At 39.4% G+C, this 15,492-nt stretch overlaps 1 protein-coding gene across 2 annotated transcripts in view; it reads right to left on the reverse strand.

The window, feature by feature from the left end:
- ELP2 (elongator acetyltransferase complex subunit 2) overlaps positions 1-15,400 on the reverse strand; it is a 44,314-nt gene extending 28,914 nt beyond the window's left edge. Inside the window, exons 1-9 of one of the 2 annotated variants that reach the window (XM_049619514.1) lie at positions 15,099-15,400; positions 12,438-12,516; positions 10,167-10,237; positions 6,146-6,302; positions 5,804-5,881; positions 3,564-3,628; positions 2,714-2,780; positions 2,093-2,233; positions 911-1,006 (exon numbers count right to left, since the gene is read on the reverse strand). In XM_049619514.1, the coding sequence (XP_049475471.1) occupies positions 911-1,006; positions 2,093-2,233; positions 2,714-2,780; positions 3,564-3,628; positions 5,804-5,881; positions 6,146-6,302; positions 10,167-10,237; positions 12,438-12,516; positions 15,099-15,236 (892 nt within the window). In that variant the 5' untranslated portion in view covers positions 15,237-15,400. The remainder of the gene's footprint in view (positions 1-910; positions 1,007-2,092; positions 2,234-2,713; positions 2,781-3,563; positions 3,629-5,803; positions 5,882-6,145; positions 6,303-10,166; positions 10,238-12,437; positions 12,517-15,098) is intronic. The other variant, XM_049619515.1, reaches the window with a different exon arrangement.
- Between the last annotated feature and the right edge of the window lie 92 nt (positions 15,401-15,492).

Raw genomic sequence — 15,492 nt, forward strand, 5'->3', positions numbered from 1 at the left:
GTTACTTGAGTATTCATTAATGATAGTCTCTATTCTTGCCTCGGTGAGGGGGTCAGGGGAAGATTATGAGGCCTGTGCCTCGTTCAGCTGTACAATACAGCACCAGCTTCAGCAAGCAACCATCACTCCACAAAGACAGGTTAAGGGCCAAAGAAAGAGAGAGAGAGTCTTGTTTGTTCATAAATGATGTGGCTCAGTATTACCAACTTCCTATTTCCAGGGGGAAAAGTTCCAGAGAAGTTGGCTTAAAAGTCAGTTTCTCTTGGGGCACCTGGGTAGCTCAGTCGGTTAAGCGTCCGACTTCAGCTCAGGGCTTGATCTCACGGGCTGTGAGTTCGAGCCCCGCGTCGGGCTCTGTGCTGACAGCTCAGAGCCTGGAGCCTGCTTCGGGTTCTGTGTCTCCCTCTCTCTCTGCCCCTCCCCTGCTCATGCTCTGACTCTCTCTGTCTCAAAAATAAATAAAAACATTAAAAAAAAAAAGTCAGTTTCTCTTAAACACCATGAAGACTAGATGAAAGCATTTAAAGAGCAAGTGAAAAGGGACATGGTGGCTTCAGCATCACAACAGGAATCACACTTTTCCCACTTAGGAGGGTAAGTTTCAATGGGATTGAATGTCCAGAAGAACCTAACTGTAGTATTATATTGTGCCAACTTAAAAATATCTTATATATGAGATTTTTAGGTTTGTTTTGTTCTTTTTCCAAGATTTTAAGTAAACTCTATACTCAATGCGGGGCCCAAACTTACAACCCCGAGATGAAGAGTTGCACACTCTACTGACTGAGCCAGCCAGTTAGCGAGCACTTGGTCACACTAAAAACACTTGCTCCACTGCATTTGGTCAGCTTAAAATTCTACATGTGTGATTCAACTGAAATGACAAGTATGTAGTATGTTTTCTTCCTACCTTTGTAGAATGAAGGCTGCCAGTGAACTGCATTTACCCAGTTTTCATGACCAGCCAGCACAGTCTCTAGAGTAACTGCAAATGCCATTTTAATACCTGCAACAAAAAGAATGACATATTCTTCCTGAAAGCTCTTCTAAAAAGAATTTCCATTACCAACAAAGTTGTACAACTATGTACTCCCTTTCCAAAAGTCGGAACAGAAACATGATTTAGAGTCAATAATTCAACAAAAAATGAATTTCATTGACTTCACTCACTGTTCAAAATTACAAGAGAAAAAGTTCTAAAATTGCATAAATTTTTCTCTAGTCGTAAGTACATATTAAGGAGTATGTCCAATTTTAAAACTTTTCTGGGATAGCTGCTGTTATACTGCAATGAAAAAGGAAAAACAGACATGTCAGCCTCCTGGCTATCCTCAGTCATTATCAGCATATAATAGCCTAAAATACCATTTTAAAAAAACTTAAGAAAAATGCAGAAATAAAGGAGGTCAAATCAGTACTGTGACCTTTCAAAGTCATTAATAAAAATGTTAACAAAATTTCATATTTGGGAACAGCCAGCTACTCATGACATGCTGGTTAAGGATTTCTAGGTTTTCCCCATAAAACCACGTACCAAAATCTCAACTCTAAAGGGCTTCAAAACCAAGAAGAGTAATAACAAAGGAGAGTACTCCTAGGTGAACAACACTATAATTTAGTTGAACACTTAAAAATATTTCCTTCAAATACAACATCCCAACAGGATCTGCCATGCAGGGGTACTGCTCTGATTACCACCCAATAAGAAAATCAGAATTACACATCCCACTCAAACGTAGGGCTCTGGCTCGTCTTCTCTCATCCGGTAAAGGTACGGATAACTTACTTTATTCTTTTAGATCTTCCGATGCTAAACGAAAAATTTGGCATCTTATAATTTATAATTTGAGAAAATAGTAAACATTTTCAGCAATTTCTAAAAATCTTACAAACGTGGTTTAGAAGAAAAGTAAGTTTCATATACAAAAAATAACTTATCCTTAAAAAAATTGTTTTTAAAAATGCACAGTATCCGTTTCACGTAGGTATCTGATACTTTTGAAAAACTAACCTTCACCTAGGTGTGTTGTGTTAATAATATTATGAATGAGTCAGGAAACTGTTAACATCAAATATTTTCATTATTACTCACCTTCATTTTCTATCGTAAAAGTATTTTCCTTCAGCTTTATATTATCATCATCCTGAGTTTCTAAAGATGTTGATTTTACATACAGCCTCCATATTCGTATCAGGCAATCTTGTGAGCAGCTCGCCAGGAAAAGATCTCTACCTAATAAAACAACAAATTTTATTATTTTTTTAAACATTATATCTTAAATTTATGTGTAAGACTTTCTCCTCCACAATATGCAGATCTTTAAACTTCCTGAAAAAATTAGACTTTGCCTCCCAGCCCTTTATTCACTTGACCTATATTCTTTTTCAGTAACATTGGCAAATATACATACAATACTAACAAATGGTTATGACATGTGTTCTTATACAGTCTACAAAATTCTACAAAGAACTCTTCAAGAATGTCTACGTGTGTAATAGTCAGCTAGTGTCCGCTTTAAAACATCAACTGCTTTCATCCTCTGCCACCCCAATTGATAGTTAACAAAAGGGGTAAGTATCCTCTTTTCTAAAAGGGACAACAGAAAAATGTTACATACAAAGAAAATTTTAAATGAAAACACAACAGGCTGCTTTCCAGGAAGTTCCACACACTTGCCCCATCATATGAACTTCAGCAAGATTTCATACTGACCAAAGGTTGCCCATTCCACGCCTCTTATCCAATCCTCATGTCCACAGAGAAAAAGCACTTTCTGAAACTAGTAAGATAACAAAAATCATCAGACTTGATGTAAGAATTTAAATTTTCATGTATATCAGTGATTTCATTTGGGGTCACAGCCAGTCCTGATGCACTTTTTTTGTGTGTTTTAAATTGGCAACACTATCTGATCAGACATAAGGTAGAGCTCTCATTTGGGAATGAAAAAATCTCATAGTCATCTAACTTATCTAACGGAGCAATGCTGAGTACGTAATATCTATAAATAGATAAATACTCTAAATTTTTACAGGATAAAATGACACGTATTATTCTGTAGAAAAAAGTCGGATGGTCGGACATTCACAACCATTTTAAACTTTACTACAGAAGGTAAAGAAAGAAGTATCTCTACTATTGAAGTTTTAAGTGACCCAACCCCTTTTCTGGAACTTCTCTCCTCTAATGTCTCAATATCTAGGTAAGCTCAGAAAGACAAACACTACCAGCTGTATTTCACCATAGATATAATTTATTTAGAATTTACCAAAAAAAAAAATTTATAAACCACCACCACAGCATCTTCCTCCTGTCCTTCCACCATCTAATGATCCGTTTCCACCTAACAACTCTGCACCAGGTGGCCAAGGCAGCACTTACTTGTGTTCAAAGAGAGTGGAAAACCATCTAAAAGAGGACTTTCAAAAAAGATTCTCGTACCGGATTATTTTAGTTTAGAGTAGTAGAACATCCCTAAAATTTATCATCTGGAACTAGGCTGCATTAAAATGTGTAATTAAGCGGAATGTAATTCCAGTATCTTAATAAAATCATTAATTACCTGGTCATTTTGTTGAACGAATAAGTGAATTTTGCAGTCATCATCACCACATGCTAATATTGGTACTGGGAGGATAAAAAGAGGCTTTACTGTAAATATTCCATCACATGTTATGATTATCACCTATCATGGATTCTAGGAACTTGGTAAAGAATCCAGACTTCTATTTCCCACACCCTGCACAAACAAACTGAAAGTGCTCAATAAATGTCTGTAGGAATAAAATGAATAATCTCAAATGTTCTATTAGTTACTTGGTGCCTGGGTGGCTCAGTTGGTTGAGCATCAGACTCTTGATTTCAACTCAGGTCATGATCTCACAGTTTGTGAGATCAAGCCCTGTGTTGGACTCTGCACTGACAGCACAGAGCCTGCTTGGAATTCACTCTCCCCCTCTCTCTCTGCCCCTCCCCTGCACTGTCTCTCAAAAAAAAAAAAAAAAAAAAAAAAAAAACACCAAACAGCTACTCAGCAAAGAATCACTGCTAATTAGCTGCAAGTCCTTTCCTCCATTCTGTGTCATTTACAATAGAAGCAGCAGTGAAAAGAGAAACACAAAAAGCAAGTTGGGAGCATTTCACCATGTCAACCAGAAGATTAATATGAAAAGTTGCTGGTCCAACACAGCCAGAAAATGTACGAGCTATGTAGGAGTCCAGCATCATGGCTACTGCACAAAGATTTAAGGGTTTGTTACTTCAAGGACCTTACACTTTGAGAATTCAACAGTAAAACAAAATTCATGACGCAAGTAGTGAACAAAATAAAAGCGCATATAATTACTTCATAATTGAAAGTTGCTAAGAGAATAGATCTTAAAAGTTCTCATCACAAGGAAAAAAATTCTGTACCTATGGATGGTGAGGAATGTTCACCAGACTTATTGTGGTGATTTCACAATATATATAAATATCAAATCCTTACATTGTATACTTAAAACTAATACGTGTCAATATACCTCAATTTTTTAAAAAAAGAGCAGGTAATTAAATACATGGTTAAAATGTTATGAAAGGTAGGACTATAAAAAAATTCACGTTACCAAAGGACAGCAGATAAAATTAGGAGTCTTTTTTTAAATTTGTTTTTCAAAGATTTTCTCACTTTAAATCAGGTAAAAACAAAAAAACAAAAAAAACCCCAGGGGCACCTGGGTGGCTTAGTCGGCATGGGGCTTGCTGCTGTCAGCACTTCGGATTCTCTGTCTCCCTCACTCATCACCCCTCCCATGCTGGCTGGCAGCTCTCTCAAACAAACAAACAAACAAACAAACATCAAAAAACAAAACAAAACACAAAAACAAAAACTCCAATCACTTGGCCTCACTGTAGATGGGAAGAAACTAAATTCTCTGCTATGAAGCCAGAATGTGGGAGTTCCTCCTCCCGGGGAGCCCTTGCACAAAGTTCATCACATCGTAACATGGAGTTGCAGTTGCTGCTGCAGAGGGCAAGGGAGGCTGGTGGCCTCTCTCCACCAGGTATGTCCTCCAGACAACTGAGGCGGCAGAGACAGACTGAACCACATTGGCCAACAACTCTGTGGAGGACAATCAAAGGTACGTACAGATGGGTTTCATAGCAAAAGGGAAGTTTTTCTGTTGGGAGATTCTAAGTGATCTTGGGCCAATGGTCATTATGCAGGATGTGAAGAGGCTCTCATCTTCAGAGGAATGTTCACAGGGTTCATCTTTAGTATTTTTTTTCAACTTATGCCAGATCTCAGCCTTCAAAGAGTTCATTTTCCCAAATTAGATCTATAGATGTTGATAACGTACACGATAAATAGCATCAATCCCAAGTACATATTAGGTCTCTTAAATTTTCAACAGCTATCAAAATTCTTACAACTTCTCTTAATTTTATGTCCTATACACAAATCATTTGAAGACTGAAAACAAAAGTACGCTTCTGGGTAACGTAGCATAAGGAACACAGTAGTGGAATCACTATGTTGTACACCTGAAAATAATGTTAACATTGTGTCAACTATACTTCCATTCTTTTAAAAGGTCTATTTTCCATGTTTCAACTTATCTAGACACAATATTAAAACCTAACATGTCTGGTTGTAGGGAGATACAAAAATATATTGCTGTTTTTTGTGGTGTTTGGGGATTTTTAGGTAGGGTCTACACATGGGGCTCGAACTCACAACTCAGAGATCAAGAGTGACATGCTCTACTGAGCCAGCCAGGCACCTATACTGCTGTTTTAACGTATACTCAGCAGGATACTCACCATCAGTATTAGGCAAATAAGACAAGCAGAGAGCCAGAGTGAATCCATTTCCAAAGTTCAAGGTCTGAAGGCATGTTACTAAGAAATAAAAAACACCATGAACAACTAACACTGAGCTTATCCACCTAGAAAGGTTGGGCAGCATCGTCAACAGCCCTGGGTGCAACAGGGGATGAGAGAAGTCAATCCTGAGACCCAATGACCATGTGGACGTAAATGGTCAATTTTTAACAACGTTACAGAGAATAAAAGGACTTCAAAGACTGAAAGAAATTGACATGTATGTTCTTTCGTCACTTGACAATTACTATTTCATTTGTATTATAATTTCTCTAAACCTACCTTCTGAACCGTTTTTAGACCAGACTCGAACAGTAGAATCAGAAGCTGCAGACACCATCAGTGTACGGAATGCAACGCCTGACGCCCTCTTCTGGTAAAGAGCATGCACTGCATTAACAGGTCCTTCGTGGCCTTGGAGATGGACTGCTTTTAAAAGCTACATCAGAAAGAATTGACAAAAACACGGCGATAAAAAAGGAATTAACAGTTTTACCTTTACTGAATTAAAATCACAGAATTAAAAGTACTGTTAAACTACCTGACCCAGAAATACATCCTCTAGAGTTGAAGAGAAAGTAAACTTCAGAGAAGTTGGTCTGACTGCAGTAAGGACACTTAAAGTGTGCATACCCTTTGACACAGCAATCTCACATCTAAGAATCTACTCTGAGATGCTAACCACACTAGTGTAACAAATAGTAACAAACAAATGCAGAAAAAGATTCATCACACAATCTTTATCCTAGTGAAAAATTGCAATCAACCTAAAATTTTTAAGAGGAACTGATTAAATGATTGTAGATACACACTGTAGTCAACAAAAAGGATAACATGGAAAGACAACCACAACATTGATATTTTTTGAAGACTAGAGCCAGCTTTGTGGAATGTTTCTTTTTCGGATCAGTCTGATATTTCCTCATGAATAGATTCATGATATACATTTTGACAGTACTATCCATGTGCATCCCATCAGGAAGCACATGATATCACTCTGTGCCAATATTAGTGAAGTTAAGCTTGGTATCCTAGTAAAGGTAGTGTCTGCCTTGTTTTTTCACTGCGAAGGTAAAAATTTTTTTCGTAATGTTATGTAAGATTATACTTTGGAACTTGGTACTTCTCCATCAAACTTTAACCAAATATTTTTAGCATACACTCATGATACTTGCCTGAATCAAGTACAGCTGGAATATGAAAAAAAAAAAATGGCAAACAGAACTAAGAAATTCCATTTGTTTATCATCTAAATGCTTACCATGCAAGATTATGCCCTGTGGTATCATTTCTGTTATTTTAGGTGTATTTTTTAGAGTTCAAAATGTGTGAGATTCCATCATATCCTTTGAGAAGTATCTTCTATAATTTGCTATCTCCCAAAATAGTGGGGTCCCTTAAATGTTTCAATTGTTTTCCCAATTAAGCTGAACTCTGCCATTCAAGAAAATAATTATGTATAAGGTTCTGTACACTAACTTCCTGCAGCCATTAACTTTTGGCTTCTTGGAAAACTCATTTTAAAAAACTCAAGTACAATATAATCTCTTTTATGTATAATTATACACACAAAATAGAGAGCTACAACAATGTTCATTAGAATGTTAACTCTGTTGAGGTTCTGTACTTAGTTTTCCTTCTTCATGCTTTTCTGTAAAATTTCTTCACATGTGTCTATATCATTACTCCCCCCAAATTTAAATATCTTGAAAATACTCATTTTACATTTTTAAGCAGGGGTGTATGTCAACCATCAGAGAATTTTAAAAACTCAAAAGAAACCTCTCAAGTTTGTCACCTTGTTAAAAAAACAATGCTCACTCTTCAAAGACAAACCTCTCATTCTACCAGCTTAGAATTATTTCCTTTTATCAGAAGTCAAGGTGTGTTGAACACCTGCATACATGGAAACGCATACGGAAAGGAGCCTGTAAGGCTCTAAGGTTTCCATGTGTGGCCCCTTCCTCTAAATCCTCTTATTCCCTTTAACCCCCTTTTATGCCTTTCACCCTCCTGCCGTCCTCCCTGTCTGGCCTCACATTTTCTCCTCTGGCTCCTCCTGAAGTTTGCTGCCACCAGATACTTGCTCAGTCTGTGATCCTCTATTGACAGAAGCGTGGGGCAGCAATGAGGAAAGAGTTTTTCAAGTCTCACCTCAAGATCTCAAAATCAAGTGTTCAAATCACTCACTCCTTCTGGATTCCTCTACCAAGATCAGTCCAAACAGGAGTTAAGTTTGCTACACCTCCCTTTGCTCTCATTCACATCTAGGTACTTCCAAAATCCCCACCTCCACACCTGCCCTCTCCTTCTGAGGACAAGTATGGATGCCAGGCCACCAATTCAAGTGAAATGTCTACAAGTAAATTCCACATCTTTCCTCCAGTTTCCCTATGTTACTTTGTAGAAGCACCTTTCTCCCAAGACCTGGAAACAGAATCCCAGTATTTTTATTACTTACTCCCCTAACACCAGCTCCCACTCCTTTAGTAACTAGTCAATGTCAAAATCATTTTGCCTTCAAAAACACCCCACATCGCTTTCTTCCTATTTTTTCCTACTCTGATATGGCACATTGCTGTCAGATTAATCTTCTTCTGTTATTCATACTCTTCTGCTTAGAAATCATCAAGGACTTCCCAGTGCCTGCTAATAAAGAACAAACTCTTACAGCTGGTATCTACATTTCCACATGATCTTCCCCTACTGTACTTCTCTAGTAGTACTGCCTACAATGAATTATCAAGAAACATGTCCAGAACTATATCATTCAGTTACAAGGAATGCTAAGAAACTTAAAAGGGGAAAAAAAAGTTAAGACTTGAAAGAAGTTTGGGAAATGGTACTTAAAGATACTCATGTTGGTCCATGTCAGAACTTTGCAGAGCCCTCACTATACTCACGGTGCACTGGGACTCTCTAAAGGAGGTATAGAATATAGTGTTTCCCAACCTTGATTGGCCATAGATTCCTTTTTTCACTTAACTTCTTGAGAGATGAATACCTCCCTGAACAAACTTTTTTAGAAAGCCCTGTCCTAAAGCTTAGGCTTGGGTTAAGACTGGATACTGCTGAACAGGTGGTCTTCTTTATCAACTGAGCTTTTTCATTCATGCCAGGAATTTCCTACCAGGAATTCTAGACCCTTAAATTCCTCCCAAGGAGGGGCACCTGGGTGGCCCAGTCGGTTGGGTGTCCGACTTCGGCTCAGGTCATGACCTCATGGCTCATGAGTTCAAGCCCCATGTTGGGCTCTGTGCCAACAGCTCAGAGCCTGGAGCCTGCTTCTGATTCTGTGTCTCCCTCTCTCTGTCTCTGCTCCTCCCCTGCTCACACTTTGTCTCTTTCTCCTTCAAAAATAAACAAACACTAGGGGCACCTGGGTGGCTCAGTAGGTTAAGCACCCAACTTCACTCAGGTCATGATCTCACAGTTTGTGGACTAGAAACCCACATCAGGCTCTGTGCTGACAGCTCAGAGCCTGGAGTCTGCTTCGGATTATGTGTCTCCCTCTCTCTGACCCTCACCCACTCACGTTCTGTCTCTCTCTCTCAAAAATAAACATTAAAAAAAAAATTTTTTTTAAGAAATAAAATAAAAATAAACATTAAAAAAAAATTTTTTTTAATTCCTCCCAAGAAAACCACCTGATACTTTAAGACCCAATTCAAAGACCACCTCTTAAAACTCTACTAAACTCACAGCACCACGGTTGTGGTACAGCAAGCTAGAGCACATTATCTATGGAGCTACCCTTGTTCTTTAACTCTTCAAGTAGATTTTGCCTTCAAAACCATGTACGTGAATCATGAATAGGATTCTGCCTCATCTACATCTACTGCATGACAGATGTTCAAATGTCTAACACGCTAACTTTTAATCTTTGCTTACAACTAGAAACAACCTAGTGTCCATCAATAGAAATCCGTCCATACTCAGCACTGCATATTATAACATCACTCAGAATTATGTAAATCTATATCCACATGGTAACAGCTGTCCTGTGAAGAAGGCAGTACTAACTTATGCTATCAGTGAAGACAGAACAAATAGCCCCTGTGTGTGCAGTGTGAAAACTATTACAAAATGATGAGAAATTCACAGAAATGAATGACAGCATGTGAATATGAGAGCAAATATCAGAAGGAAGGGTACAGGGCACGTGAAGTATAGAAGATACAGGACCTGGATTACTGATAAGAATAAAGCAACTTCATAAAAGAATACCGTAGAAAGGACAAAAAGACCTGAAAATAAAAGCAGATAAAGGTCTTTTCTTATAACTATAAACATGTCCACCCACCTGATTATTCTTTATTTCCCAATGAATCACTTGATTATCAGATCCTCCAGAAAGTAATTCAGTAGAAGGAGCTGAAAAAAGTTAAATCTCCATAAATATTTTTATTTTTTCCCCAGCTGTCTTGAAAACTCTCAAGGCTATAGAAAAGATATAAGAAAACTCATATACCCTTATCTAGACTCACCAACTATTAACATTTTGCCACATTTGCCTAACATCTCACTTTCTCTATACACGCATACATAGATCCCTTTATTTTAACAAATCATTTAAAAATAAGTTGCAGACATCAGGACCTCTGACTTTCCAACACTTTATTATATGTAACCTAAGAATTAGAACATTTCCGTTAATTGTACACAGGACAATTAACATATTCAAAAGTTTTAATTGTTGATTGATACAGCATCATCATGTAACACACAGTCCATATTTAAATTACCCTGAATTGTCCCAGTAACGTCTTTTATAACTTTTATAAATTCTGAACCTAAGGACCACAAATTGCATATTTAGTTGCCATATCTTTTTAATATCCTTTAACCTAGAATAGTTTCCCAGTCCCCTTTTTTTGGGACAATGACAGTCCCAGCCAGTTGTTTTGCAAATGTCCCTCAATTTGGATATACCTGGTTGTTTCAACATGTAAGATGCACGCTAAATACTTTCAGCAGGAATGACCTATGTGAGACATTTACAGTCAACTGCTATCAAGTATATGACATATTTTTGAAATAAGACAAATATTTCAGAGTAGCTCTTTTAAACACTTCTTGTGGATAACAGAAGAATAAGGAGTAACAACCAAAAAGGGAGAAATAATCAAATATAATTTTCCACTTATGTTTCTTCTGGTCTGTGTGCTAGATATTTAGGGGAAGCAACAGGGGGATTGTCTGAAGAACTTTAGATGCATAGTCAGAAGTCCGAGGTTCATGTCCAAACCCTACTGCCAGCCAGCTGTGATCCTGGGGCTTTAATTTCTTCATGGATCACAGACACTAAGCCAATTATTTAACTACATGATTTTGAGAATTACTATAAGGTCCCTAAAAGTAATGTGTTAAAAATCAGACATTTAAAAAATATGAAATGGGGCAGCTGGGTGGCTTAGTCGGTTAAGCATCCAACTCCAGCTCAGATCATGATCTCATGGTTCATGAGTTTGAGCCTTGTATTGGGCTCTCTGCTGTCAGCACAGAGCCCTCTTCAGATCCTCTGTCTCCCTCTCTCTCTGCCCCTCCATGTTCTCTCTCTCACAAAATAAACATTAAAAAAATGAAAATAAAAATATGAAAGGTTTTTTTGTTGTTGTTAAGTAGGCTCACACCCAACATGGGTCTTAAACTCATGACCCTGAGATCCAGTCACATGCTCTACAAACCAAGCCAGATGGGTTCTCCCAAAATTATGAAATGATATTATTAACATTTTATATATCACTAATACTTGGGTTAGAAAAAATATCTTAATTATCCAGTGGTAGAGCCCTAATCTTAGGAAATCAAACATAATAGTTACAGATTACATTGAAACACAAGCAATTCATTTTATATAACCTCACTTTTAAAGATAAAATATACAAGCCCAAATTAACATTTTATAATAAATCCCTATACTGAAATTCAAGTAATCTTTGATGTCACTTGGTGGCAATTAATATAATTACAATTGTGCTTTAATATCTGCACCAACAGCCACTCTTTCTACTATTTAATGGTTTTTATTGACCTAACATGACTAATACTGCATTACCAATTGAAGTAAGTGGCTTATTAACCTTTTTATCTTTTTATGTTTATTTTTGAGAGAGGCAGACAGAGCATGAGCAGGGCAGGGACAGAGAGAGAGAGAGGGAGATACAGAATCAGAAGCAGGCTCCAGGCTCTAAGCAGTCAGCAAAGACGCGGGGCTCAAACCCTCAGACTGCAAGATCATGAGCTGAGCCAAAGTCGGACCCTCAACTGACTGAGCCACCCAAGTGCCCCTAAACTTTTTTTTTTAATGTCACAGATAAAATCATAGCAAAGTCATACTTATTCAGCAAATTCTGTATTTGTGCATGGCTCAGAATGCTCTCAATAAGTGTTTATGGAATAGAAAATAAAATCATTTCAGAGTCCATAAGAATACCACAGTAGGTATATATGACATTTCAGCAAATTCCAAAGGATTTTGGAAGCACCATCGAAAAGCAATTCTTTTTAGAAAAATGACTAACCATACTTATCAGAAAACAACTGAAAGTACCTTTAAGAGATGAATACTTACAACCATCTTGTTTACAAATCCACTGTACGCAATTGACCCGAGCAGTGTGACCATTCAGGTTGGTGATGACAACCCTTTCCTTTACAAAAGAAAACACCAGTTAGTAAATTACAAATTATCCTACAGAGGAATTAATAAATTAATAAAAGTCAGATGTCAATGGTTTTGATGCTAATAAAAAGTTCATGATTATTTCAAACAGAATCACTTCCCTTAATTCATAAACTCTAAACCATAGCTTAAACTATCCGTTCACTCTAATGTGTGCCTGCCTTTGTCACCACTCCGTATTCTGGATGTTCCTTGTTCTCAGCACACTGAGCTCTCAGGTCTTTATCTGCTAGCTCCTCCTGACCACCTTGGTCCTTCTCTACTGGGGAGCCTGTCTGGATACCCCAGGCTAACTCTTTCTTGTGCTCCCACAGGTCTCAGGGCCTACTGCTACCATGCTTGTACCAATCTCGGGGTTTTACTGACCAAAAAAACCCCCTCGATAGAGAAATTCATGATTATTGGAGTCAAATTCATGGCTCTCTTTACATGCCATGGCTGATCAGATGTTGGGTCATCAGCCTTAAAGAAACAAAGTCACCAGGCCACAACTAAGGTCCTCAGACATGGGATCCCTTCAAGGGGTACAGTCAAGTTCCCAGCAGCCGCTCAGACTGTGCTTTCAGTAACATCCCTCCACACTTGGCCTTTATTTTACTTCACACACTGAAGATATTAACTCTGTGACTACAGTGCCTTCCTCTTTAGGGCCACTTTCCCTATTTACTATGAACAGCACAAGCTTCCTATCTGCTTAAATGCCAACTGAAATTCAGATGTGAATGTGCAAAAACTGGTATATTTCACACATAGGTTATTTGAGGCTGTGAAACAATTTATAGTATCTCACTGTCTCTCTCACTAGATTAAGAATTCCTTGATGGGCAGGAATTATTATTACCCATTATCTTTGTGTCATCACCACCTAGTCCAGGACTAGCACAGAGGGTCCTCAAAAATCTGCTGAGTATCACACCAAAACTTTACTTTAGCATTTGACATGCTCTTATTCCTATATTTAATTTAGAGCCCAAACAACAGATATTTAACAAAGTACTTTTTAGGCCCAACATACTTCTTTCTTGGTAAGTTAAAATCCCCTAACATGGCCACGAGGCTATCATTAAAAGTAAAAATGTGAAGGAAGACACGGGCACAAATACATTAACTGGCTGCAGAAAAATTGCCCTCTACAGCTGAGTCAGTCCTTGGTTGACTGTCTCAGTAAAGTTTTCCTTGGTTTTCCATGTTTTCTCCTGCCAGTTATGAACGCATGGCAGGGCATGGCGGAGCGCCTGGGTGGTTCAGCCGTTTAAACTCTTGGTTTCAGCTGAGGTCATGATCTCATGGTGAGTTTGAGCCCTAAGTTGGGGCTCTGCACTGACAACTCTGAGCCTGCTTAGGATTCTCTCTCTTGCTCTCTGCCCCTCCCCTACCACCTACGCGCACGTGCATGCTCTCTCAAAAATAAACATTAAAAAAAAAAAAGAATGCATGGCAACAATAGGAAACAAAGAGGCAGGAAGCCAGCTCAAGATACAGAAAATACAACTATTTCATATATAAATCTGAATGTGAAAAGATTATGAGAATGAGATGTTTAATCAAATAAAGCAGTACAATAAGAAATACATAGAGCTATCTCCTGCATTGCATTTTCATTTCTAGCACTCTACTTTTTACACTGAGGCTCCTTTTGAGAAGCGATACTAATTGTATCCTCCAAAATCAGACAGTGGGAATGGAGTCATAATAACTCTGGTAAGACTGCAAAAACTAGTCACTTGGAAAGTTTGGTTATGGGCGCCTGCGTAGCTTAGTCGATTGAGCTCTGGACTCCCGAGATTGAGCGCTGGACTCTTGATTTCCGGTCAGCTCAAGATCTCACAGTTGGTGAGACAGAGCTTGTTGTTGGGCTCCGCGGGCTGACAGCACCGAACCTGCTAGGGATTCTCTCTCTCCTTCTCCCTCTGACACTCCCCCTGCATGCGTTCTCTCTCTCAAAATAAACAAACGTTTTAAAGGGGGAGAAAAAAAAGCCTGGTTAAAGCACCAAGAAAACAATCAACTGACTTGGTAAAGTTCCAAGAATATGTACTTCCTGCCCTAGAACCACTGCTTAGGATTCCTAATCCCTTTGACATTTACCCCACCGGCGCCTTCTTTAAAATATCTACTCCCTAAGTCAAAATACAAGTAATATTTCTTTGAAACCCAATACAAGCTTGTTAAGTAAATCTGAAGGAAATACAGAAGTGAGGTACCACCTGTGATAATGGCTTTCATCCATACCTAAATTGCGAATCTTTTAAAACCCGAACTCATTAACAGTACGGCCGTTCCCACGGAAGGTTTCAGAAACGGCTGTCATTCATGTGGGGAGTTACATGGGACAGGTGGGGGGCTACGTGAGACTAACAGGCTACTGGCAGTACACGGTGACCCCAGGCTGCCGCGGCGTGCGAGACGAGTCCCGCACGCCCCAAGGCGACCCCTCGCCCACACACCTTATCTGCCGCTCTGCAGGAGCGTCTACAGTCTGGCCGCAGCGCACCCAGAGGATTCCGACCCCGAAGAACGTGGAAACAGGCGTCCAGCCACTTCTCTTACCTGAGGGTCATAGAGCACCACGGAACAGGATGTGCCGAAGGCCAAAAGTCCTCCGGGCCCGGAGTTCCAGCTCAGGGCTCCCCGCACCCGGTTTGGGCAGCAAAACACGTGAGTTACCTCCAGCACGGGCGCTACCATGTTGCTGGCTGGGCCGCGGCGGAGGCCTGGACGCGCACTTCCGCCCTCGGAGCGGAACTACCCGCGTGGTGGCCTTTCCTGCTGGCGTTATCCACACCGCTTTTCAAAGGCGTCCGAGGGCGGGGCGGAGGCGGCCACGCCCACGCCGGGCCCTCCCACTCTCCTGGCGCGAGCGGTCTTTAGTGTCTGGGCGCAGCTAGCTACCGGCACTATGTGCTGGACCGTGGCCCGGCGCCCGAGCACGGTCTGCGTCGCA

The sequence above is a fragment of the Panthera uncia genome (genome assembly GCF_023721935.1).
Source record: "Panthera uncia isolate 11264 chromosome D3 unlocalized genomic scaffold, Puncia_PCG_1.0 HiC_scaffold_8, whole genome shotgun sequence".
Lineage (NCBI taxonomy): Eukaryota > Metazoa > Chordata > Mammalia > Carnivora > Felidae > Panthera > Panthera uncia.